At 38.3% G+C, this 24,061-nt stretch overlaps 1 protein-coding gene across 3 annotated transcripts in view; it reads left to right on the forward strand.

Annotated features, from left to right (window-relative positions):
• The window catches only part of ATP13A3 (ATPase type 13A3), a 100,997-nt gene extending 83,990 nt beyond the window's left edge, over positions 1-17,007 (forward strand). For 2 of the 3 annotated variants that reach the window (XM_006761994.2, XM_015562810.1), the window contains exons 31-33: positions 7,419-7,499; positions 9,108-9,197; positions 16,627-17,007. In XM_006761994.2, coding sequence (XP_006762057.1) covers positions 7,419-7,499; positions 9,108-9,197; positions 16,627-16,824 — 369 coding nt within the window. In that variant the 3' untranslated portion in view covers positions 16,825-17,007. The remainder of the gene's footprint in view (positions 1-7,418; positions 7,500-9,107; positions 9,198-16,626) is intronic. The other variant, XM_006761995.2, reaches the window with a different exon arrangement.
• Positions 17,008-24,061: the final 7,054 nt, after the last annotated feature.

Below are 24,061 nucleotides of genomic sequence, written 5' to 3' on the forward strand. Positions count from 1 at the left end.
GTTTTGAACTCTATATCCAGTAGTTTGCTTTCCTCCATTTCTGTCATTTGTGACCTGTTTCTTTGTCTCCACATTTTTTATGCTTCCCTGTGTTGGTAGAGTGGCTTTGTGTGCTAGGTGTCCTATAGGGCCCAGTGGCTCAGCCTCCCCAGTTACCTGAGGTGGACACTCTTGGTGCACCCCTTTGTGGGCTTTGTGCACAGTTGGTTGTAGGTTAGGATGTGCACATCTTGTTGTAGGTTCTTGCTATTCATCATTTTCCGCTTGTTGCAGTTAAGCCTTAATTGTTGTTGGTTTCACTGAGAGGAATTGACCTCCAGGCCAATTGGCAGTGAGAATCAGCTGTGTCTGCAGTGGGAGAACTTCTGTGCTGGAGACACCCTTATGGGGCAAGACTTGCTTCAGTGGGGCTTTGGTGCTCAGTACTCTGTCCCCTGAGTGTGTCCCTTATGGATCTGAGGAGTTGTAATCTGGATGGTCCCACTCTGACCACTGGGTACACTGGCACTTGGATCTCGAAGGAGGTGCTAATTTAGCCTCTGCCTGAGGCTACCCAGCAGGAGCTACAGAGAGATGTGCAGATTCCTCTTCTTTGTTTGGGATTTGGAGGTGCCCAGATGAGGCCCAGCTGTGAAGCAATGCAAGCTGCTGTGGGACCTTGGGCCTTCTTTTGGGTGTTCTGGGTCTCTTTGACCCAGCTGCAGTTTGTTAGGTAATTTTAGATTGCAGAGGGCTAGGCCATTCATATGCAAAAGCCTCTGAGCACAGCCTTGGTGGGGCAGGGTCTCAGGGAATCCACAGGGCGGAGCAAACATCTATGGCTGATCCTTGGTCCTGCCCTAAGAGGCCCCGGGTCTCAGTGTCCCACAGTAATCGCTGCAAGCACCTGAGAGAAAGCCGTCCTTGAGTTCTGCCCGCTGCCGGACAGTCCAGTTTCTCCCAGTATGAGTTTGGGTCCCCAGAGACTCGCCCGGAACTGGAGTTCAGGGCTTCCGGGAGCTTGTGTCTCCCTCCCGATTGAAAAAGACAACCGCATTCTCAGTTGCCAGTCTTTTCTGCGCTCCCCTCCGTACCTCTGCACTTTACTTCCGCACCTCCTCTGAGTCTCAGTGCTTTTCTATTTCCTTCTAGTTGTAGAATTTCCACTCAGCCAGCCTTCCTGTGGTTCTGGATGATGTCCGTTTTGTCTTTTAGTTGTATTTTTGAAGTGGTTGTGCGAGGCAGCAAGTTCAGGTGTTTACTAATGCCGCCATGTTGGTTTTTCTCTGTTGTCTTTTTTTTCTTTCTCTTTTTTAAAAATATATTTTATTGATTTTTTTACAGAAAGGAAGGGAGAGGGATAGAGAGTTAGGAACATCGATGAGAGAGAAGCATCGATCAGCTGCCTCCTGCACACCCCCTACTGGGGATGTGCCCGCAACCAAGGTACATACATGCCCTTGACTGGAATCGAACCTGGTACCCTTCACTCCCCAGGCCGACGCTCTATCTAGTGAGCCAAACCAGCTAGAGCTATTGTCTTTTTCTTAGTTTTAAGAGTTCCTAATGTGTTTGGCTATTTATGTGATAAATAACTTCTTTCAGTTTGTGGCTTCTCCTTTTGTTTATAATATCTTTCTTTAAAACAGTTTTATAGCTTTATAATAGTCAAGCCTAACCATTTTTCTTTATGTTCGGTGCTCATTGTGCCTTAGTTTGGCAGACTTGTCTATCTCAAGGTTATAAAGATTTCCTCTTTTGTAGTTTTAATCTATCTGGTATTAATTTTATGTGTAGATTTTGAGATGTGCATCAAATTTCTTTGTTTTCCTCAAGAATACCCATTTCATTGAATAGTCTCATCTTTTCCCAATGACCCTTCAGTGATATATTTGTCCTCTCAGTTTTTCATATATATATGACCATTGACCTGATAGGGGCTTTGTGGTTTCTTCTTTAGGTCCTTTTATCTTTCTCTAGGACAGTACCACATTGTCTCGATTACTATGATGTTACAAGAAATCTTGATATATGGTTGAGCAGGTCCTCACATCATATTGTTGTTCATCGTGATCTTTTTGGCTGCTCTTGAGCTTTTCCTCCTCCATATCATATAAGTTTTGTTTAGCTTGTCAAAAACCAGGAAAAGCCCTCTTGGAATTTTTATTAGACTTACATTGGGTTCCATTGATCTACTATTGGTAGAAATGTAGAATGATGTAACCACTCTGGAAAACAGTATGGTGTTTCCTCAAAAAATTAACTATGGAACTGCCATTTGACCCAGTGATCTCACATCTAGAAATATATCCTAAGAAACCCAAAACACAATTTACAATAGCTAAGATCTGGAAACAGACCAAGTGGATAAAAAAGCTATGTTAGCCCAGCCAGCGTGTCTCAGTAGTTGAGCATTGACCTATGAACCAGGAGGTCACAAGTTCAATTCCCGGTCAGGGCACATGCCTGGGTTGTGAGCTAGATCCCCATTGTGGGGCTTGCAGGAGGCAGCCAATCAGTGATTCTCTCTCATCGTTGGTGTTTCTCTCTCTCTCTTTTCCTTCTCTGAAATCAATAAAAACATATTTTTAAAAAAGCTGTGGTACATTTACACCATGGAATACCAACATTATTATTGTATTCCAACAGTAAAAATAAAGGATCTCTTACCCTTTGAGACAGCATAGAAGGACTTGGAGAGTATTATGCTAAGTGTTATAAACCCAAGTATCACATGATCTCACTCATAAGTGTAATCTAATGGTGAGGGGACGGGGTGGACTAGAAGGGGTCAGTGGGAAAAAGGGTACATTTGTATAACTTTCAACAATAAAGATAAATTAAAAAAAATTACACTGGGTTTATAAATAAATTTGAGGGAGAATTTATTTAGTCTCCCTTTCTATGAATAATATTTTTTTCCATTTCTTTAGGTCTTCATGTATATCTTTCAGTAAAGCCTGACAGTTTTCTTCCTGAAAGTTTTTTTTAAAAATATGTCTATTTTTATTGATTTCAGAGAGGAAGGGAAAGACAGAAACATCAATGATGAGAGAGAATTATTGATTGGCTGCCTCCTGCACGCCCCCTACTGGGGATCGAACCTGCAACTTGGGCATGTGCCCTTGACCAGAATCGAACCCAGGACCCTTTAATCTGCAGGCCGAATATCCACTGAGCTGAACTGGCTAGGGCCTTCCTGAAGGTTTTAATACAAGTTTTTGTTAGATTTATTTCTGGGGTATTATCATTTTTGTTCCTCTGATAATTTGTTTAAAATTACATTTTCTATATCTTTTATGCTGGGATAAACAGTACTGTTGTCTTGTATATTCATCTCATATCCAGCAGCCTTGTCAAAGTTTATTCTAAAAATTTTTAGATTCTCTGGGCTTTTCTGTTTTAGATAGTTATCATCTATAAATAATGACAATTGTTTTGTTTCTGACATTTCAGTACTTAGGTTTGTATGTATTTTTCATGTCTATTAACCTTACTAATGTTGGTTGTAATGGTAGTGATATGCTGTAATGTCCCTGATTCTAAAAGGAGTGCTCTTAATATTTCACCATTGGATATATTGTGGACTGGGTTTCTGGTATATACTGTCTATCAGGTTGCACAAGCTTCCTTCTATAGTGTTGTTATCATAAATAGATGATTAATTTTACCTAATGCCTTTTCTACAGCTACTGAAATGATCACAGTTTTTCTCCCTAGAGAATGTGGTAAATTATAGTTAGTTGACTGGTATTCAGATGTTGAACTAACACTGCATTCAATAAACCCAATTTGGTCATGATGCATTCTTTTTTATACTTTCTTGATTTGGCTTGCTATGATTTTGTTTAGGATTTTTGCTTCTGGTTGCATGAGTGAGATCAGACTTAATTTTTCTTTCTTGTGTTATTGAGAGGTTTGCATCAAAGTTATATGAGCTTTGTGGAATGGCATTCCATCTTGTGGACTTTTCTATAATTTAACTAATCCCCTTTGAATGGGTATTTAGGTTGTTTCCAGTGTTTTGCTATTATAAGAAACTAGAGGCCCGGTGCATGAAATTCATGTGTGTGTATGTGTGTGTGGGGGGGTGTCCCTCAGCCCAGCCTGCACCCTCTCCAATCTGGGACCCCTTGGGGGATGTCCAACTGCTGTAAACTGGCAGTCAGACACCCTCTCACAATCTGGGACTGCTGGCTCCCAACCGCTCGCCTGCCTGCCTGCCCGGTTGCCCCTAACTGCTTCTGCCTTCCAGCCTGATCCCCCCCTAACCACTCCCCTGCCAGCCTGATTGACGCCTAACTGCTCCCTGCAGGCCTGGTTGCCCCCAACTGCCCTCCCCTGCAGGCCCGGTCACCCCCAACTGCCCTCCCCTGCCGGCCTGGTCTCCCCCAACTGCCCTCCCCTGCTGGCCATCTTGTGGCAGCAATCTTGTGACCACATGGGGGTGGCCATCTTGTGTGAAGGCATGATGGTCAATTTGCATATTACCTCTATTATATAGGATGCTGTATTGCAAATCCTTATGCACTTCATTAAGAAGGACAAATACATACTTGGAGGTTGAATGTGCAGAAATGGAATTGCTTGGTCAAAGGGCGTCTCAAATTTTAATTTTTATAAATACTGTGTTATTTATCTTAGAAGAAATTGACAGTTTATCATCTTTCCAGCAGTGTTTTGGTATAACTGTTTCCCACCATTTCATTGAGGAATTTAGATAAGCACTTTAAGCAAAAGAAGAAAGCAAAATAGAACACACATTTCTTTCCTACCACATGTGTCTTCTGCTTCACAGTCAAATTGAGAAAAAGGGGGACACATGTAGTACTTTCAATAATAAAGATTAAAAACAATTATTTCTTGAAAGAGTGCTATGAAAATTCACTTCGCTTCCCGCACACATATGAACTAGTCTGGATTCTACACCCGCCAGTCTACTGAAGCTACCTTGCCAAGGCAGTTAACAACCTTCTTAAGTCCAATGAACTTATCCCATTAATTTCTTTTTATTTATTTTTTATTTTTTTATTCTTGACTCCTCAGCAGTACTTGACAAGTGAGCCATGCCAACATTCTTGAGATATTTCCTCTGGAATCTTGTGATGTTTTGCTCTCTTGTGATTGTTCCTCCTTACTTCTGTAACTCCTCATTCTCATTCTTCATTGTGGTTCCAAATCCTCAGCCTGCTCTTTACATGTTTTGTGTTCTCCACATTTCTGCAGTTATCCCTGATTTTACTCTCTACATTCAGGTGATCTCATCTGTAGTCATGACTTCACACATAGTTGCTAACTATGTAATGAAGACTCCCGACTCTATACCCTTAGCCTAGCTCTCACAACTAGCTTTAGACCTGAATCTACTCTATTGACATACTGAATATTATCTGCATGGTTCACCCATCAACATTTTAAAAAAATATATATTTTATTGATTTTTTACAGAAAGGAAGGGAGAGGGATAGAGAGAAACATCAATGAGAGAGAAACATCGATCAGCTGCCTCCTGCACACTCCCTACTGGGGATGTGCCCACAACCCAGGTACATGCCCTTGACCGGAATCGAACCTAGGACCCTTGAGTCCGCAGCCGACGCTCTATCCACTGAAGGGTCACCCATCAACATTTTTAAACTAAGCTCATCATTTTCTTCCTCGGCTCTGCTTTGTCTCCGTTTCTTGGTACCACCATTTACCCAAGTCAGAAGTGTGTATATGTGTCCTTATCTATTTCTTTTCTTTTTACAGCCAGTCTCTTGATAGATTCTCTCAGTTTTCTTATTCTGAATCTTTCTCTTTTCATTCCAACCCCATTTGTCACCTAAAAGGAAACTATTGTTTCCTCTATTCACAACACTTTTGACACCACATGTTTGGGGTGGTTCCACACGAACCAGTTATCCAACTCTCTGGACACCAACTGGATTATCTTGCATTTCAGTTCTGACACTAACCACCTGGAGATAGTTCAGGTTAAGGGCTCAGTCTCACAAGACTATACCAGAACTTCAGACACCAGTTTTAAGTCCCAGGTTATCACCTGTACTTCTGACCAACCAGCTATAAATTGGTTCCTGCAACCCCCTTTTCAGGTTTGATAATTTGCTTTAACGGCTCAAAGAACTTAGGGGAACACTTATGTTTACTAGTTTATTATAAAGACTATAATAAAGGTACAAATGATTAGCCAGATGAAGAGTTATGTAGGCCGAGGTCTTCTGGAAGGGCCCAGAGTACAGAGCTTCTGTCCCTGTGGAGCTGGGATGTGCCACTCTCCCAGCACATGGATGTCTCTAAAACCCCTAGTTTAGGTTTCTTTTTTTTTTAATTGAGGCTTCATCACTAGGCATGATCAATTATTAATTCAATCTCCAGCCCCTCTTTCCTTCCTGGAGGATGAGGAAGTGGAGCTGAAAGTTCCAAGCTTCTAATCGTGGCTTAGTCTTTCTGGTGGGCAACCCCCATCCTGAAGCTATTCAGGAGCCCACCCAGAGTAGCCTCATTAGAGCAAAAAGCATTCCAGGGGATTTAGAAGTTCTGTATAAGACACTCCCTATTGCCTCCATCACTCAGGAAATTATATGAGTTTTAAGAGCTAAATGTCATGAACCGGGGACAGAGACCAAATACATATTTCTTATCATGCCCACCATTTTAATTCAAGCTACTATCACCTTTTGTCTGGATCACTATCGTAGTCTTCACCCCTCAGATCCTTCTTGCTGAAGTCTTAAATGTTTTTCTAAAACATTAGATCATATCAGGACCTAGCACAGTATCTTGGATATTCACTCAGTGTATATTTGCTGATGAAAGGATGAATGTGTAAATAGGTTTTTTTCTTCTCCTTTTTAGGCCTTAAAAATTTATCACAGATTTTAAAGTGAAAATTTAGGTTATATTTCTTAAGTTGATCTATATAGTTCTTTTATGCACTTGTCCTTATATCAGTATAGAGTTTTGAATAATATTTTATTATTAGATCAGTATCTGCTTCATTGTTTAAAGACAAGATTTTATTTAAAAAATAGGGACTTATTAGCCCTAGCTGGTTTGGCTCAGTGGATAAAGCATCAGCCTGCAGACTCAAGGGTCCTGGGTTCTATTCCTGCCAAGGGCATGCACATTGAAAAATAGGGGCTTATTAGAAATTTATGGTCTAGTAAGGCTTGAGCTATTCAATCTGAGTGATGAAGATCTGACTAAGCTCAGCCACTTTAATATTATTTTTAAACTTAAGTTATTTACACTTTGAGATTTATCATCTGAAAAGTGGATATAATATGTAGCTTGTGGCACTGTTGAGGACTGAGTAGGTATTTTATGTGAAGGTGCTTGGTACATAATAGGAATTAAATTAATTTTAAAGTTATGATGTAATGCCATAAATATAAACTACATACTACTATTTTAACTTAAAATTTTTTGTCTTACAGATTGTGTGTGTACCATATCAGTGGCGTATAACTATGCTCATCATTGTTCTTGTAAATGCCCTTGTATCTATCATGGTGGAGGTAAGCACTTCAGATAATCAAATGGCTACCTTGCTGCTTTGGGATTCTTGGTGATTTAATGGTAATGGGGGAAGAGAACAGGTAGTATTATGGAAGCATACAGAGTCTCAGTTTCATTTTAGTTAAGTTTTTTTAGCCTTTTCTTCTAACATTTCCATTAACTGATAGTAGTCATATTAAGGGATATTACTTAGCTACACTCATACAGATAGGAGAAAATAAGCAGTGAGCTAGCAAAAATTAGTGATTGATAGAAAGGAGAGAAGATTGGTGCTCAGAATTGTTGGGGAAGGTAGGAGGCACATCAATAAAGAGGAAGCCACCAAACTGGATGGGTTGTGGGGTGGGGATGGGGGTGGAGATTGGTGCTCAGGCAGCCCATCAACTGGTGGCCAAGAAATCAGAGTGGGCTAGTACCACTGAATCCTGTGATAGATGGTACAGTTTCCCATTTAAGGGAGAAGCGGGACTTTCTCCATGAGAAGTCATAAATATTAATAATAGAGTTTATTGAGAGTATAAAATAATGACCGTTATGAATACCCAGTCTCAGCATTGATTAGTGGAATTTCCTCTTTGATATTTGCTTTTAAATTCCCTCTAGAGGTCATAAGGACTCTCTGATCCATTGTGCATTGTACAATTACTCTCCTATTAGGATTGCCTTTAGATCCATTTCTATAAAAGAAACTGCTGAGTTCTCATTTGCTGTTTGTTAATATAATTTTGTCTGTTCTCCAAACTATTATTATTCTCTTCTACAGTAACAACTTATAAAATGGAAAGAGATAACAGGTGTGATTTTTAAGTGAAGTGTTTCATAGGAAATGATTTTGAATTAAAATTAGGTAATTTGTGAAATATATACTTTAATGATAATATTTCTAGACTTGGAAATGATGCTTAATTTGTTATCTTTCTAAAAGATGACTTCGTATTTAAATTTGGACCATAGTTGGCAGCATGGATTTTATGGTACTGAAACTGATCTTTTTAAAGTGCCCAGTGGAATGTGTTTTTGCTATTATATGGACTATAGAAAGCACACCCAAGACATTGTATTTTAAAAGCTTTTCTTTTTCTATAGGATAAGTTCAACTTTTCACTCAAATGTTTAAGATATATGTATATATATATTTTTAAAAACAGATTTTTTTAGGGAATCCTTTTATAAACCCTCATAATGTTTTACTCGTGGCTCACTATCAAAAGAATTATTTGTGTTGGATTCTGAAAATCATATTCATATATAGATTTAGCTACATATAGAATTAATTTTAAATATTCAATGGAAATAACTCACTGTTAAGAAAAAGACTGGATTATAAGCATTATTTTAATATGGGGAGCCCGACTATTCATATAAAAGTCATGTTTTGTGGAAAATGTAGAGGTCCCATATTATCAAGAATTTTATGATGATTTGCATTTATCATAAAAGTCATGTTATTTTTTGTCTGTTTGCAATATTAACTGAAATTCTCTATATAACAGTCAAGTCATGTTTTTTACTAATGATTCAGCATTGTGTGATCCTTTTTAAATGTGCACATTAATAAAGAATGACATAGTCATTTTTAATTCTTAACTCACTGGAATATCTCTCAGAACTTCTGCCTTGACATGGTCCTTTGGAAAGTTGTGTTCAATCGAGACAGACAAGGAGAGTATCGCTTCACCACCACACAGCCAGCACAGGTTGGAATTCAGCACTTGCTCTCAATTCTTCATGTATACCCAGGCTCTCTCAGTGTGTACTCTGCATTCTGTAGACTGGTGTTCTGTTGTGTGTTGCTTCAACCTTTTTCCATATGCCTGGCATTTCATTTCTTGCAAGGAGTCCTAGAAAATTCATGGCAAACCTTTGTTACAGGCTTCTCAGGACTTCAGAAATTTCATAAGTCTTTTTTCCATTCCAATCCTTATCTTGTGTTTATGTAAAGGTCTTGTCCTCAGTGGTGAGAGTTAATTTTTCCATTTCTATCTGGCTTAAACGTTATGTTTTTCGGTTTTCATGAGTCCCATTAGAAGCTAAATGACATGTATGTAAACAAAGTTATGAAATAGGAATTATTTCTAAATGGATCAGAGTCCAAAGGTCAAAATTATTTCTGATTTATTGTTACTGTATCTTAATTTTGGGTGGCTTTTAGACTTTTCTCAGCATATGTCTTTTATTATTCAGAAAATTTTCAGGTAGTGCTCATTTTTATACAAACCATGGCTTAGGATTTTTTATTCTTTTGGACCCATTATATAACTTATTATTTGAAAGACATGCAAGTGCAGTGATAAAAAAGAGAATGAGATATAAACCCATTTCCTGGTGTTAGGGTTTTGACCTATAGTTTTTTCATAGAAAATATGTTAGTCTTATTTTTTAAACTGATCCCATTGAATTACATACAGCTCTACAGTTTGTTTATTCAGTTAATCCTCTCCTGAGGATATTTTTTCCATTGCTTTCCAGAGAGAATGAAAGGGAGGCAGGGAGGGAGAGAGAGAAACATCGATGTGAGAGACACATCAACTGGCTGCCTCCCACATGTCCACTGAGGGCAGGGAGGGAACCTGTAACCCAGGTACATGTTTTTGACCAGGTATGTGAGACCCTTCGGACCTGGGACTGATGCTGTAACCACTGAGTAACACGGGCCAGGGCTCTACAGCTTTTTGGGTATAGAGAACTTAATGATGCAGTCTCACCTCATTATCTTACCCCTTTGTTTGTTGGTGGATGAGGTATCCTAAATATTTTACTAAAGATTTCTGTATCTAAATCTTTTACTCATCATGAGCCATGCAAGGAAACTTATAGAGTTCAAAAGGATTCCTTGGCATTGCTGAATTGGGCTATTCACTTATTTTTAGCTTTTTTTATTTTAACCTAAGTAGCAACTTCTTGAGTTTTATTTGGTAATTTGGCAGGCTTGATGCCCAGTGTAATAACACATGATCCTTTGATAAGAGGTCCTGGAGAGTGCTATTCTTTTTGCTAAAGCTTCACGATGGATGAGTAGTGATCTATATATATAAAAGGCTAATATGCTCAGTGTCCCCTTGGAAGTTCGACTGGGAGACTGGGAGTTCAATTGCTCACTGTGATGTCCGCGGACCACCAGGGGTGGCATGGAATGACGGTAGGCCCCAGCTGGCAGCTGGGGAAGGAAGGCCCTGGCCAGCAGCTGGAAGGCCCCCATCAGCCCTGATCGCCAGCCAGGCCTAAGGACCCTTACTGGTGCACGAATTTCGTGCACTGGGCCTCTGGTAGTTTTATAATGATGGGATGAGTTTGGAATCAGCTTCAGTTTCTTTTTCTCGAAGCAGTGTAATGCCTTAGTAGTGGGTATGACCAGAATTGTATTAGGGACTCGGTTCCTTTAGCTAAATCTCCTGTGTCTATATTTCTTTCCTTTTGATTACCTCACTACATTACTTCAGAGGTTAACTTTGGCTCATATGAGATACTTGTATTGGTAAGGCTCAAGCCAAGGAAAATATTTACCGTGAGTTATCAGCTTCTCCAGGGAGATCTACAATTGACAGGAAGTAAATGCAGGTTCTGAAGAGGAGTTATACCCCGACTTAGTCAAAATTGGGTATCATAAAGCTGTAAACATTTGAATTGGAATCCCTCTTCATTGTTCAACCAAAATTAAATGGAAGAAAATCCTATCATTTCCTACATCTCTATTTTTTAAACATTTGTTAATAAGTATCTGCCCTTATTTTTAAGAGTTTGTGCCTCTCACATCCAGTCTTACCTCTGAAGCATTTAGGGGAGAGAGTGAAGGTAGAGAGAGTGAGTGGTCTAGAGCAGGTAGCTCTAGCATGTCCCGTGTGCTTACCAGTTCTGAGAATCATTGACTAGACAAGAATTTTAGTCTTCATTTTCTATGGCCATGATTAAGAAATTATTGGCTTTAAAAAGAGTATTTATAACCTCTTAACACAGAATGATACACTTTTGTCTTCTGACATTTGTGTGTGTAATGGAGTGTCACTCTTCATATTTATGACTCTTCAAGGGCCAATCCTATAAAAGCCTAATATGCAAACTGTGCCCTTGACTGGGAGTTTGACCAGGGGGTAAGGCCAGTTGGCTAATCGCCCATGGCCCCTTCCCCTGGCCGGCCCCTCCCCAAATCAGGGCGGGCCAGCCAGACTCCACCCATGCATGAATTTGTGCACCGGGCCTCTAGTTAGTCATATTACTGTAAGGCTGTGGTTCTCAATCAGGGTCATTTGGCAGTACCTAGATTCATATTTGGTTGTCACGGTTTGGGGCTGGGTGTGGTGCTACTGCTAACATGTAGTTGGGTAGACACTGAGGATGCTGCTAAATAAACATCCTATAGTAGTATGCAGGACAACCCAGAATGTCTAGTCCAAGATGTCAGTAGTACCTGCCATAGGTGAAAAAAAAAGTAAAGTTGAGGGGGGGGGTGGTGCCAGCTACACCTAAGATTTCTGTGGCTGCCATAATTGTCCCTCACCACAAACTCCTGTTCCACATTTGCCCATTCTGTATGTGCGCTTTCTACCGAGAATCCCATGAGGTCTTCTCAAACTGCAACTCCCAACCTTCTATACTAATGTCGAGAGAAGAGAATTTTTCTTTCTTCTTTTCCTTCCTTACCATATGTACCCAGGGACCATTGAGTTGGGTTGAAAGCTAGAGAACCTTGACTAGGCTTCAGGTCTTAGACACTTGAATTGGGAAGTCAAGAACCTCACCTGGAAATCTCTAGTAACCATATTTTAAAAAATCTGGTGATCTACAAGGTGCTTTACACTTCCAGGATCCCTTCCAATTTTAAGGCATTTCTAATTTCATTTTATACATAGAGAAATAGCATTCAGTCCACTTGCCAAGATTTTGCATGTAATGAAATGGCAGAGTTGGGAGTTGAAGCCATGGTTTCTGATTTCAGGAGGAGTGTTTACCCACTATTCCACATTGCCTCATATATGGGGGCTATATAGGTGTAAGTTAATATAACAGTCACATGACAAAATGGAGACAAACCATAGCTACTGTTGTCAGTACCTGCTTTTTATGGTAGACACCGTATGAGGCATTTTATATAAATTCTTTCTAATTGTTACTACAATCTCAAGATATAGAAATGTCTTTAGTTTCTCCCAGTTCCACAGATGAGGAAACAGTGTTAGAACTGGGATTCAGATTCACATTTACCTGTACCCAGGCCCATAATATTTCTAGGCCAAAAAGCTCCTATCTAGTCTTTAAGGACAACATAAGTATCACTTTTTTATTTAATAGATACTGTGTTGTACTTGGCCTACTGAACATTCATGCAGCTAACCTAATTTAGATACAGGAAGGGTTTTTACATAATACTAATTTATTTCCTATAGTGATTGTTTTGCTTCCGGATGCTAGGTGGCCTGAATGAAATTGAAAACAGGTTAAGTAAACCACATACAAATAATCAAAGTTAAAACTTTTATGTAGCTAAATATTTCTCAGATGTTAAGACTTATTCTCTGACCAAAAAACAAAAATCTTGATATACAGTGCTTTTCAAGCAAAAGTTTTCTTCAGTAAATGCCTTTGAACTTCATCCTTGATCTACTGAATGAAAAGTTTTTAGTGGAGTGTCCCATCATCTCTATACAGCTTTACCCTGTTTGAGAAGATCTGTGCTGCATGGTCTCTTGGTGTCTTGGTGGCTGCTTAGTGGTAGATGTGGAACTAGAATTGTAGTTTGATCCTGCCTGAGGATTTGTGCCTGGTTATATTTTCCTTTTTTTTGGGGGGGTGGGGGGAGGAGGAGGGGAGAATCCAAGTGTTAGCTATAGTCTTTATGCCACTTAGAACATTGTTCGGGCTTATGTAGATGTAATGCTAATTCTAATTGTCCTTACTTGTTTTATATTCAGGATTGGTATGGAAGAAGACTTTTATGAAAACCATAGTACCATTATAACATGTCCTGCAAGCCTGGCTTTATATTTTACATGCTACCCATGAAAACATTTCCTAAAAGACACTGCAAAGATTAAACTGGCATTGGGGTTCTAGAATGAACAGTTTGTAATGGTCTAAGAAGCAGGGGAATTTTAGCTGTAGATCTTTTTGGAAGTTCTTTGTGGTTTCTCCGTTGGTCTGTGGTAGCCTCTTTACCTTTTCCGAGGGATACACGTGGTTATTTAACCAGGGTTTCCTTTCAGGAGCCAACCAAAAGCTCCAGTTGCTATGGCTCATGTGTTCTCCTGCTTCTGAGACCTATCCCCAGGTGTTCAGGGAGATCCAAGCGCTCATTCTGAGTCCTGTGATGCTCCCCTCTTCACTTTCTAGTGCACAGTGCTTGTTTCTCTCCTCTTGCCACCATCTTCTCTCTGGATTTAGTTTTCATTCCAGCATGCCTGTAACACCTTTTATTTTCTCTACTGGTGTGTTACATTGTGTTTGAGGATGTGTGTGGTATGTTTGTGCTTGCAAACTAACAAACCTATGCTTGCTTATAGTATATTTTTTGTGTATGATGTTTGGGGGAGGTGAGGACACGGGAACAAAATACGTGTCTAATTACACTGGAGGGGATATCCCTAGTGTTTCTTGTGACTTCATTTATTTTTTCTGAATGCTTTTTATAGGGACATGAGGATTTTTTTAAACATACATGCTAATGTAAAAAGAATACTATTCAGCCCTGGCTGGATGGCTCAGTTGGTTGAAGTGTTGTCCCGTACACCAAACAGTTGCAGATTCGCTCTCCCAATTGGGGTGGTACCAATTGATGTTTCTCTCTCACATCTGTATCTCTCTCTCTCTCTCTCTCTCTCTCTCTCTCTCTCTCTCTCTCTCTCTCTCTCTCTCAAAAAGTCAATAAACATATCCTCGGGTGAGGATTTAAAAAAGAAAAAATACTATTCAGTTGCTATTCTGTTTGCAGTGAAATTGGCTTTAATTTTATTGCTTGCCTCACTTTCCGCAGGTAGGGAACAGTGGATTAGAGATGTGTATGTGTGTCTTCCATTTGAATACACTTGGCTGTGACTTTCCTTAACTCTGCATTGTCCTTCAGCCCTGCTGGTTCATCTGGACAGACAAGGCCATATGTTTCTGGGGTTTTTTTGTCTGTTTCTTTGTTTTCTTACAATCACCGTTCACCATTAATCTCTTCCTGTGATCTTTTAAAAGTGCTACATGCCATAAAATAGAAAGTGACAGCTTTCAGATTGATTTAGGAACAATGGTCTTTTCTGCAACTAAATTGAAGACTTTAAACACCTTGGAAAAAAGATCCAAGTAGTGAGCCCTCACCTCAGATTAAATGTTAAGGTTTGTTGTGTACGAGGCTGCCCTGGAAAGGAATTGTTAGTTATTTGGATCACCTGAAGAATCCTGTATCATCTTGTGGGCTTCTTTTAAGGTGATGGTAATAGCTCTCTTTATAGCTAGATGGCTAATCATAAAATCTGTACCTCCTCTCTCCCCCCAGAATTGTAAAGTATAACTTACTTGTTACCACAGTTTTTGCCTATAAATTTTGTATAGCAGTGCAGCTTACTGTGTTTTTTTGACAAAGTAAGCAGACCTTTAAAAGCATTCGGTTATTATTTATAGTGATCTCAGTGCTGCCACATGCCCACAGTTTTGGAGAAGGAAAGAGTAGTAGGTTCTGGTGGCTGTCTCAATAAAATAAGAGGACCTACCAAGTCCAAATGTAGAAAAGTGTAAGAGTTTTCATATTAAAGTATTTTGCTCTTCTCCATTGGCAAATGTAGAAACATGTTTCAGAACACATATGTTATAACAAATCTGCCTTTCTTGATCATGAAAATATTTTGGATGTTAACATATTAGAATGCTCCTCTCTGTTATGTTATGCTTCCATTTTGTGAGATTGTTTCAGTTGAGATTAGACCTAGGTGTAGACTGGGTTATGTATTAATGGCAGAATAAAAAACCGGGGATTTGATTTTGCTTTGGAGAAACAAAAGCCAAAATAATTAAAAATTGATCATTCTTTAGAGGTGAATATAATTAGTTCTTGGTATAGTTGTTTACTTTTATTTCATTTTTTAAAAGATTTTGTATTGATTTTAGAGAGAGAGGAAGGGAGAAGGAGAAAAAGATAAAAGCATCGATGTGACAGAGAAACATTGATCGGCTGGCTACTACACGCCCCTATTGGGGATTGAGTCCACAGCCTGGGCATGTGCTCTGACTGGGAATGTAACCGACAACCTTTCGGTGCACGGGACAACACCCAACCAACTGGGTTTATTTCATTTCTTTACCACAAATTTCAGTTAAGATAAATTCTGAGGGCCTCTACTGCATTGATATTTCTTTACAATAACAAGGGACTCTGCTTTCTTGTTCTTCGAGAATTATTTATCTAAGATCACAGTCATTAAAAACATCAGGATTAATCAAGAATTTCAATGACAGCAGAGCTTTTTATAATGAAATAATACTAAGAAATAGTACTTGCTTTATAGCTTTGTATGTACCTCCTCTTAAAGGTAGAGCATCAAGGGTAACCATCATTATGAAATAAAATTGTTTTTGTATGAATGAAAATGTGGCTTTAAAAGAAGTGAATGACATTAAACATGATCTAAGTTCTAATTTTGACCTAACAATATTTTCATAATGTTTTATGTTTTAAAAGGTAATATTAACAGTAACAATGATATTTTTTACACTGCTTTCTTCCAAAAATGATCTAGTACCAAAGGGATAGAAGATGAGAGTTTCCATATTGAATATTAAAATCTTAAAAATATTTTCTTTCTGAATAGTTTAAAATAATTCTTGATGCAATAGATGTTTTGTGTTATCCAGATCTGCAAGTTATTTTAAAAATGTATCTATTCAAAAAGAAATGGGAAAAAAAGTATACATACACAAGAAGTTAGGTCTATAACCTAAATAAAGTATATTACATTGATAACTAAAACATCTAACCTTTAAAAATGTTCCTAAATAATTGAAAGCTTACTCTTTTACATGGATTTTTTTTCATTTGTTTATGCTCAAAAGTCATTTCATCTTATTTTTTTGTGTTGACATACTCTGCTTTAACAAATTTGTTAAAAACAAGCAGCCTTTAATCTTCTGGGGTGTTCTTTTTCCTTATTTCCTTAGGAGTCAGTGGACTATTGGGGGAAATGCTGCTTGTCCTGTGCCCTGGACTGTAGAAAGAAGATACCGAAAGCAAAGTACATGTATCTGGCTCAGGAGCTCTTGGTTGACCCGGAATGGCCACCAAAACCTCAGACAACAACAGAAGCTAAAGCTTTAGTTAAAGAAAATGGATCATGTCAAATCATCACCATAACATAGTCTCGGTGGGATGCTAGTAGCAGTGTTGCACAGAATGTAATTTAGGACTTTCTGATCCTGTGTGTCAGATGGCATCATTTCAATCTGTGTTCCTTCTGATATAGTAGGTGATTTCAGAGCTTTTTTTTTAAAAAACAAAAGAAACAAAAATAAAAGATTGGCATGCCCGCTAAATTAATAATCTGTGAAGTCCTCTTTCTTTATTCAGTAACTCTGAATATTATATTTCCACAATGTTCTTGATTATTACCCTCAGTGATACTCTTTATATAGGGTATAGAAGAAAGTTGGTATTTGGTAGGGTTTTAGACATTAGCCCTTGAGACTTAGTTTATACCTTTAAATTTATTTTCACAACTTTTCTTAGAAAAGGTCTTTGTTTATATACAGGCCCTAAATTTATGATTAGGCTCTAGTGAAAATAGTTAAAAAGCCTGTTTTCATTTGATTCCAACATTTCTTCCAAAGAATTCTATATATACATACACCAGATTCCTTTGATAATCCAGAGTTAGGAGTGAGTTTTATGGTGTTGCTTATAGAACAACTCAGGTAATTTCCACTTATGGTTTTATATTTTCTGTACAAACTGCCTGGGTTTTATTTTTCTAATCAGCAAGGTGCTTCACTGCCTTCTGGAGATGTCCCTCAAAACTGTTAATGTGTCTGTGCTGTCTGGGGTCAGTAGTGTAATTTGCTTTAGTTAAATGTTGTAAACTTTTTCATTAGGAAAAAATTATTTTTTTTGTAATAGATGTGGATCTATCTTTCTGATATCTCTCCATACCCGTTTTTTTTCCCCCTCTCAGGTTTTATATTATTTTAAATGTCTTTTATTTTCTGCTTTTTTAATTTTCTAAAAACATTGGATAGTAGTGAGCTAGCTTTTTGTTTGCTTTTTGCTATCTTTTAGTTTTTTTTAGTTAGATTTTTGCCTTCTAAAATTTTAAAGATTTGATGTATGTCTATTCTATCAATAGTAAGGCTTAAAAAATGAGTGGTTTTGAACAACTGCTAAATTTGTTGAAGGCAGTATGAACTTGGCGAGAATTTGTTTTATGCCATTAGGTGGCGCCAGAGGTCAGAGTTTACCTATTTTGGATTGGATGTTTACAAATGAACATACTTCGGTGGTGGCATTTTCTGGAAGAAAAGAAAAATGGAAATAAAGTTAAAGAATAGACATTCATTGAATCAAATGAAATGTGAATAATACTTTTCATCTTTCTGTTTTGCCTAGATAATGTTTAAATTCTAAACAAAATAAAAGTAACTGTAAAAATGCCTTTATAGGTAAGATCCAGTGGTTTGACAAAGTCCACAGTTATGGATAAACAAGGAAACTGATACTGCTGTAAAATGGACACTAAACTTCTATAAGTATGTGATATTATCCTGTGTTCTTCCTTAACCAGTAGCATGGGTGTACTGTTCACCTCTAGCTGGTCATTATTTTCCTGATCTGTACTTACCAATTTACCAAATGTTAGGCAGAACTGTAGAATCAAATGATTCTCATTTTTTGTGGTGCAGAGATATGAATGATGTTTGGTGACTATAGAAAAGTGTAAGTTAGACTCAGGATCACTGTTATTGCTATTGCCACTGATGATTCTCACAAAAAATAAAGTTTCCATAAAAAAAATAATATGCTATTAATAGACATTAGATAAGAACAGTTGTTCCATGAATGATTCTATGAAGCTATGCATCTTAGACCTCTTGAGCTGTGAATTAGCACTGTTTTCTATACTTATTCTCTTGATTGTTTTATAATTTCCACATTTATTTTCAACATGTATGAGTGTTATTCTTCAGTGATTTCCCAGAATTGTAAATCTTATTCTTTGATTTAAATACTGAAGCATATAATTAAGGTAATTGCTAGTAGCAGCTTAAAAACCCAATTATCAGACTGTATTTAACATCTTTAAGAGCATGATCATAAAGAGCTATATTTTTTACACCCTCCCCTTTTTTAACATTTAGATTTTATAAGGGTTTTTTATCTCATCTGTCTATATTGCTTTCAAAGGAATAAGGTTTTTAGGTAGGTGGAAAAGCATTTGTAGGAAGTTAGATTTGAACTAAGTGGGTTGTTCAAGTTGTAATTGATGGCTTCCCAGAATATTATTTGAGGAATGTTTGTGAATATAGGTGTGAGTCCTACTCAGTGCCATAGATAGAGTTCTCTTGCTCTGTAGATCACCATTACAGAGTAATTTTGATTCTTAATTTCACATTAAATTATTTGAGTGTATACAGACATAAACTTTAAAATCTGTACATATATTATTTTGGTTTATTAAGATTAATAAATATTGCCGCTTTAAATTTTATTTATGCACATACTTAAGGACAGAAATGTCTGGGAAAATAATTGTTAAATAATGATATGTAACTTTTTAACTTTTTAAATAAATAACAAGATTTTTAATGTGTGTCTCCCTCAGGGTTGTTTAAAGTTTTTTTTCTCCCGCAAATATAAATAGTGGTGACTATGTTTTGTATCTTCTAGCACCAACTGCTGTAAGGCATTGCTGCAAATAATGCTTGAATAAAAGTGGCTAAGCCAACAACAAAATGAGTACTTTTATATTAGTTTTATAATCCTTGCATTTGAGAGCTTTCCAAATTGCACTTGCATTTAAACAAAACTGTTGCAGTTTTTACTGTATTTATTTTGTTATCCCTGTTTATGAAAATACTGCGCAGTTTCAAAGGCATGGTAAAAATATCAGTGTTTATATATTCTGTTTCCAAAACAGCTATACATACACTGTTCAGAGAAGAGCAAAATTCAAGCTTTAGAAAACGTTCTAAGATATCTTGCATGTAATTTTGACATATCTGAAATAGGTTTTTGTATATTTATGGTGGGAGGTGGTTGGGAACTTTTAGCAAAATATGGGATGTTAATTTTTGTACAGTCTTGGGTATTTACACATATTTTTTAATGTATTAAAATTTGGTAATTATGTGCACATTAAATTAATAAAATAGTTAACTTCCTGTTATGATTTGTTAATTCCCTAAGACTTTGGAATTTTTTTAAGAAACTTTATATCAGAAATGATATTGCATCTTTATATTTTTAAAATTATATTGCTGCTCAAGAATGGTACCCTGATGTCAAAAAGGCATACATTCATAATTGTACATTCAGCACTGTAAATAACCGTATGAAATTTTTTTGATTGAAGCATTCAAAATAAAAATCTAAATGAATAAAATAGATTCTTTTTTCTGTGTCTTTATACATGTTTCCTTTTTAGTTAAATGGGTTTATTTTCCTGCTTAATACTTTCCCATTTCCTTTTTTTTATATAACATTGGGGTTTTTTTTGTTGTTTTTTAAAAGATGTTTTTATTTCAGAGATGAAGGGGGGGGAGGGGGAGAGAGAGAGAGAGAGAGAGAGAGAGATCAATGATGGCACCCAGCCATGGTGGCTCAGTGGTTGAGCATCAACCCATGAACCAGGAGGTCATGGTTCAATTCCGGTCAGGGCACATGCGTGGGTTGTGTGCTTCCTGTCTTTCTCCCTCTCTCTTCCTCTCTGAAATAAAAGTATATTTTTTAACAATTAAAAAAAAAGAAACATCAATGATCAGAATCATTGATTGGCTGCCTCCTTCAAAATCAGGGATTGAGCCTACAACCCAGATATATGCCCTGACTGGGAATCAAACTGTGACCACCTGGTTCCTAGGTTGACACTTAACCACTGAGCCCCACAGCCAGGCTAACTGGGTGTTTGAAGGAAATAAATACAGCATTCCACACTTATGTCTGTGACCATCCGCAGAAACCTATCAGTCACATACAATGTAGAGCCAAATGTTAAGTGTCAGGAGGTCTGAGGGAAATGGTGAACTATAAAATTAGGGAGTTAGTCTCTTAATAGTTGGGAAGATCAAAAGCTAATACCGTGTAAGTCATGGTGCGTTTGAAGTGAAGTGGTATCTGTGGGTGCCAGAGGAGCCCTCCAAGGGGAGAGAAGCTGTGGAGCTAACTGCTGGCCATAGAAATCCCAGAGAAGGCAGGTTTGTGTTGGGCCTTTGTGCTTGGGAAGGTGTTTCCTAGTATGGCAGGTTCTGCAGGAGACATGCATCCTCTGCTGTGGGCTGTGTGGCTGGCTGTGATCTGATGGATTTGGGTGGTATGAACACCACTTTGAGCTCAAGTTCTTCCATGCGCTGTGGTTTGTATAGCAAATGACCATGTCCCCACAGCCTGCTGATGTGGGCACAGTTCCTCTCATCTTTCCTTCCTCTTCCCCCCTTACTGCCAGTTGCTTTATTCTTAGTGCATACTGTAGGGAAGGACAGAAGGAATTCTATGAGTTTGAAATGAGACTGTCCCTGTTCATAGTTGTGGTGTGGTTACTCTGCAGGTGTAACTCCTGCTGTGCCCGGCCTCTGTCCCCTATGGGGGAAGAAAAGCATGTCGCATCCAGGCAGACGCCTGCTTTTAAATGGCCAAACGCCATAGGCCAGGGCTCTGTGACTTACACAGAAGCTATTAGGACAGCAGATTTCCGACCTGTTTCATAGATCCCAGCTCCAAAGGCTTGAACACTAGAGCCGTCAACTTCATTGCTCAAAATGATTCCGGCACCGTGTTTATTTGTTCAGTGGATGGACTCAGTGTTGCTCCATTGTAACTTCTGGACCCAGTTCTCCCTTCTTGGGCAATCAGAATGCCCTGCTCTCTTCAAAGAACAAAACTTGGAGGTCTTCCTGTGGAAACAGACTAAAGAAGCTTCGCTGGAATTTGACTCCAAGTCACTGATTAGTCCACAGTACTTCTTCCCAAACTCTCCATCACATTGGCTCCCCAGCATCTTCCTAGGCAAAGGGTCTTTCGCTTGGTGTGCCTATGCGTGTCTGACTCACTATGCCACCACAGCATGTGTTCTGGGCTCAGTTCCTTCCCTTGATTGGAGCTGAAAGACGGCCCATGATCCCTGACAGAGGGAGTGACTTCCCCTGTGCTTTAGGACTTCATGACTTAGAGGTAACTTCAGTCAGTACAGCATTTACTGGGTTTTAACTACATTTGGCTCCAAACGCTGCTTGGATTTCAGTGCTTTTTCCACATCTGCAAATGTCATGGATCGGGGAGTTTTTTTCAACCAGGATGAAATAATTTAAGGAACACTTCTGTACCACTCCATTCCATGATTCCAGAGGTTAATGTTTATTCTTTCACAATTCAAGCCTTGACTCTCTCTAGTGTGTTTTAATACCTTTATCCTTATGTTTTTTTCCTTAGTGATGCCATTTTCCCTTCCAAATCACTTTATTTTTGCATTAAACTTTTTAAAATACAATTGTGATATAAGCATATTTAGTAAAAATTTAAACCTCACAGAAAGGTATGTAAGGAAGTCCACCTGTTCCCTGGCTTCTCCCCCAAAAGGTGAATACTGAAGTTTCTTGGTGTATCATTGTAGGAAAAAAATGTATATATCCTCATGTAAATATTTATTTTTTTAAATGCTACACAAGTGGAATCCCATTGCGTATGCTCTCCTGCCCTTGCTTCCTGTCATTTAGTGTATCTTTGAAAGTATGTCGGCACTTGGAGCTCAACCTTACTCACTTTAAGGTCTGCAAGGCATCCCACTGCATGGATGTACCATAATTTAAACAACTTGTTCCCTGTTGATGGTCATTTAGATTTTTGTTTCTTTTTCTGTTACAATTCCACAGTAAGTGTTTTTGTGCACATATCTAGATGAGCATATCTATGAAGTGTATTTTTATCGGTGGAATGGCTGGACACAGAATATACATATTATAAATTTGGTTGATACTACTAAATTTTTCTCTGAAAAGTTGGCCCCAATTTATATGCCCACCAATGTAGTAAGAAAATGTCTAGTAACATTAAAAGTTACTTCAGTGTGGGGTACGATGCAGGTTTTTCAAACAGCTCAGAAACAGACCCACACACTGATGTGCTGGTTCCTGGCAGTGCTGACACAGCGCCCAGGGAAGAAGGGATTTACATAAACAGGTCTAGGACAGCTGGTTATCCTAATGGGAAAAATAAACCGGACTCCACTCATGTCATACACAAAAACCAACTCTAGATGGATTAAATAGACCTAAAAGTGGAGGACAAAGCTATAAACTTAAGGCATTACAGGGAAATAGTTTTCTGATTTTGGAGGAAAGGAGGGATTTATTTTAATAGACACAAAAATCACAAATTAGAAAAGATTGATAACTGCCTACCACAAGACTTATGTGAAAAGACTTCATACAGCCCGAACTGGTTTGGCTCAGTGGATTAAGCATCAGCCTGTGGACTGAAGGGTCCCAGGTTCCATTCCGGTCAAGGGCATGTACCTTGGTTGCGGGTACATCCCCAGTAGGGGGTATGCAGGATGCAGCTGATCGATGTTTCTAACTCTATCCCTCTCTCTTCTCTGTAAAAAATCAATAACATATATTTTTTAAAAAGACCTCATACAGAAGGTGAAAGGCAAATCACAAACTAGTTGAAGATATTCATAACACCTATAACCAACAAAGGATTCATATCCAGAATATATTAAAATGCCTATAATTCAGTTTTTTAAAGACATAAGCATACATATTTTGCATATAGACAAATAGATGAAAGAAAACTGAATTTCTCAGATGAAGTGGCCCTTAAAATATGAAGAGGCTCGAGTGCATTAAAAACCACACTGACAATCATTTCCCATTAATTGCAAAATATACATTTAAAAGATCAATTCCAAGTAGGGGCAGAGCTGTGAAGCACAAGGACTGCCCACACTGCAGGTGGCAGCATGTGCTGGGGCAGCTGCTTTGGAAGCCGTTCGACGGTCCTAAGTGAAACTGAACATGTGAACACCCTTCAACTCACCCACTGATGCCTAATTGAACATCTTTGAGAATGTTTTCAGCCTTATTATTTCTAAAAAGAAATTGAGTGGAGCATGTGAGGGGCGTCTTAGCCTTATTATTCATCCAAGGAGGAGGGGAGCTGGATTAGAGAACTGTGACATGAAAAGGAAGCCGGGAGGAAGCCTGGCCCCGCGAGGGGTGTGGCAGCTGCACTAAGCTTTCCTGGCATCACAGAGCTATGTTGTGCCATTTATGGAGAAACTTCTCTCTCTCCTGCTCTTGTCATTCAGCCTTGACAGTAGGATCTAGGTTATATATATAGTTGCTTTCAGTTTGAAAATATTTGTCATTAAAAATCCCGAATATGCCTTCT

Source organism: Myotis davidii, unplaced genomic scaffold (assembly GCF_000327345.1).
Source record: "Myotis davidii unplaced genomic scaffold, ASM32734v1 scaffold557, whole genome shotgun sequence".
Classification (NCBI taxonomy): domain Eukaryota; kingdom Metazoa; phylum Chordata; class Mammalia; order Chiroptera; family Vespertilionidae; genus Myotis; species Myotis davidii.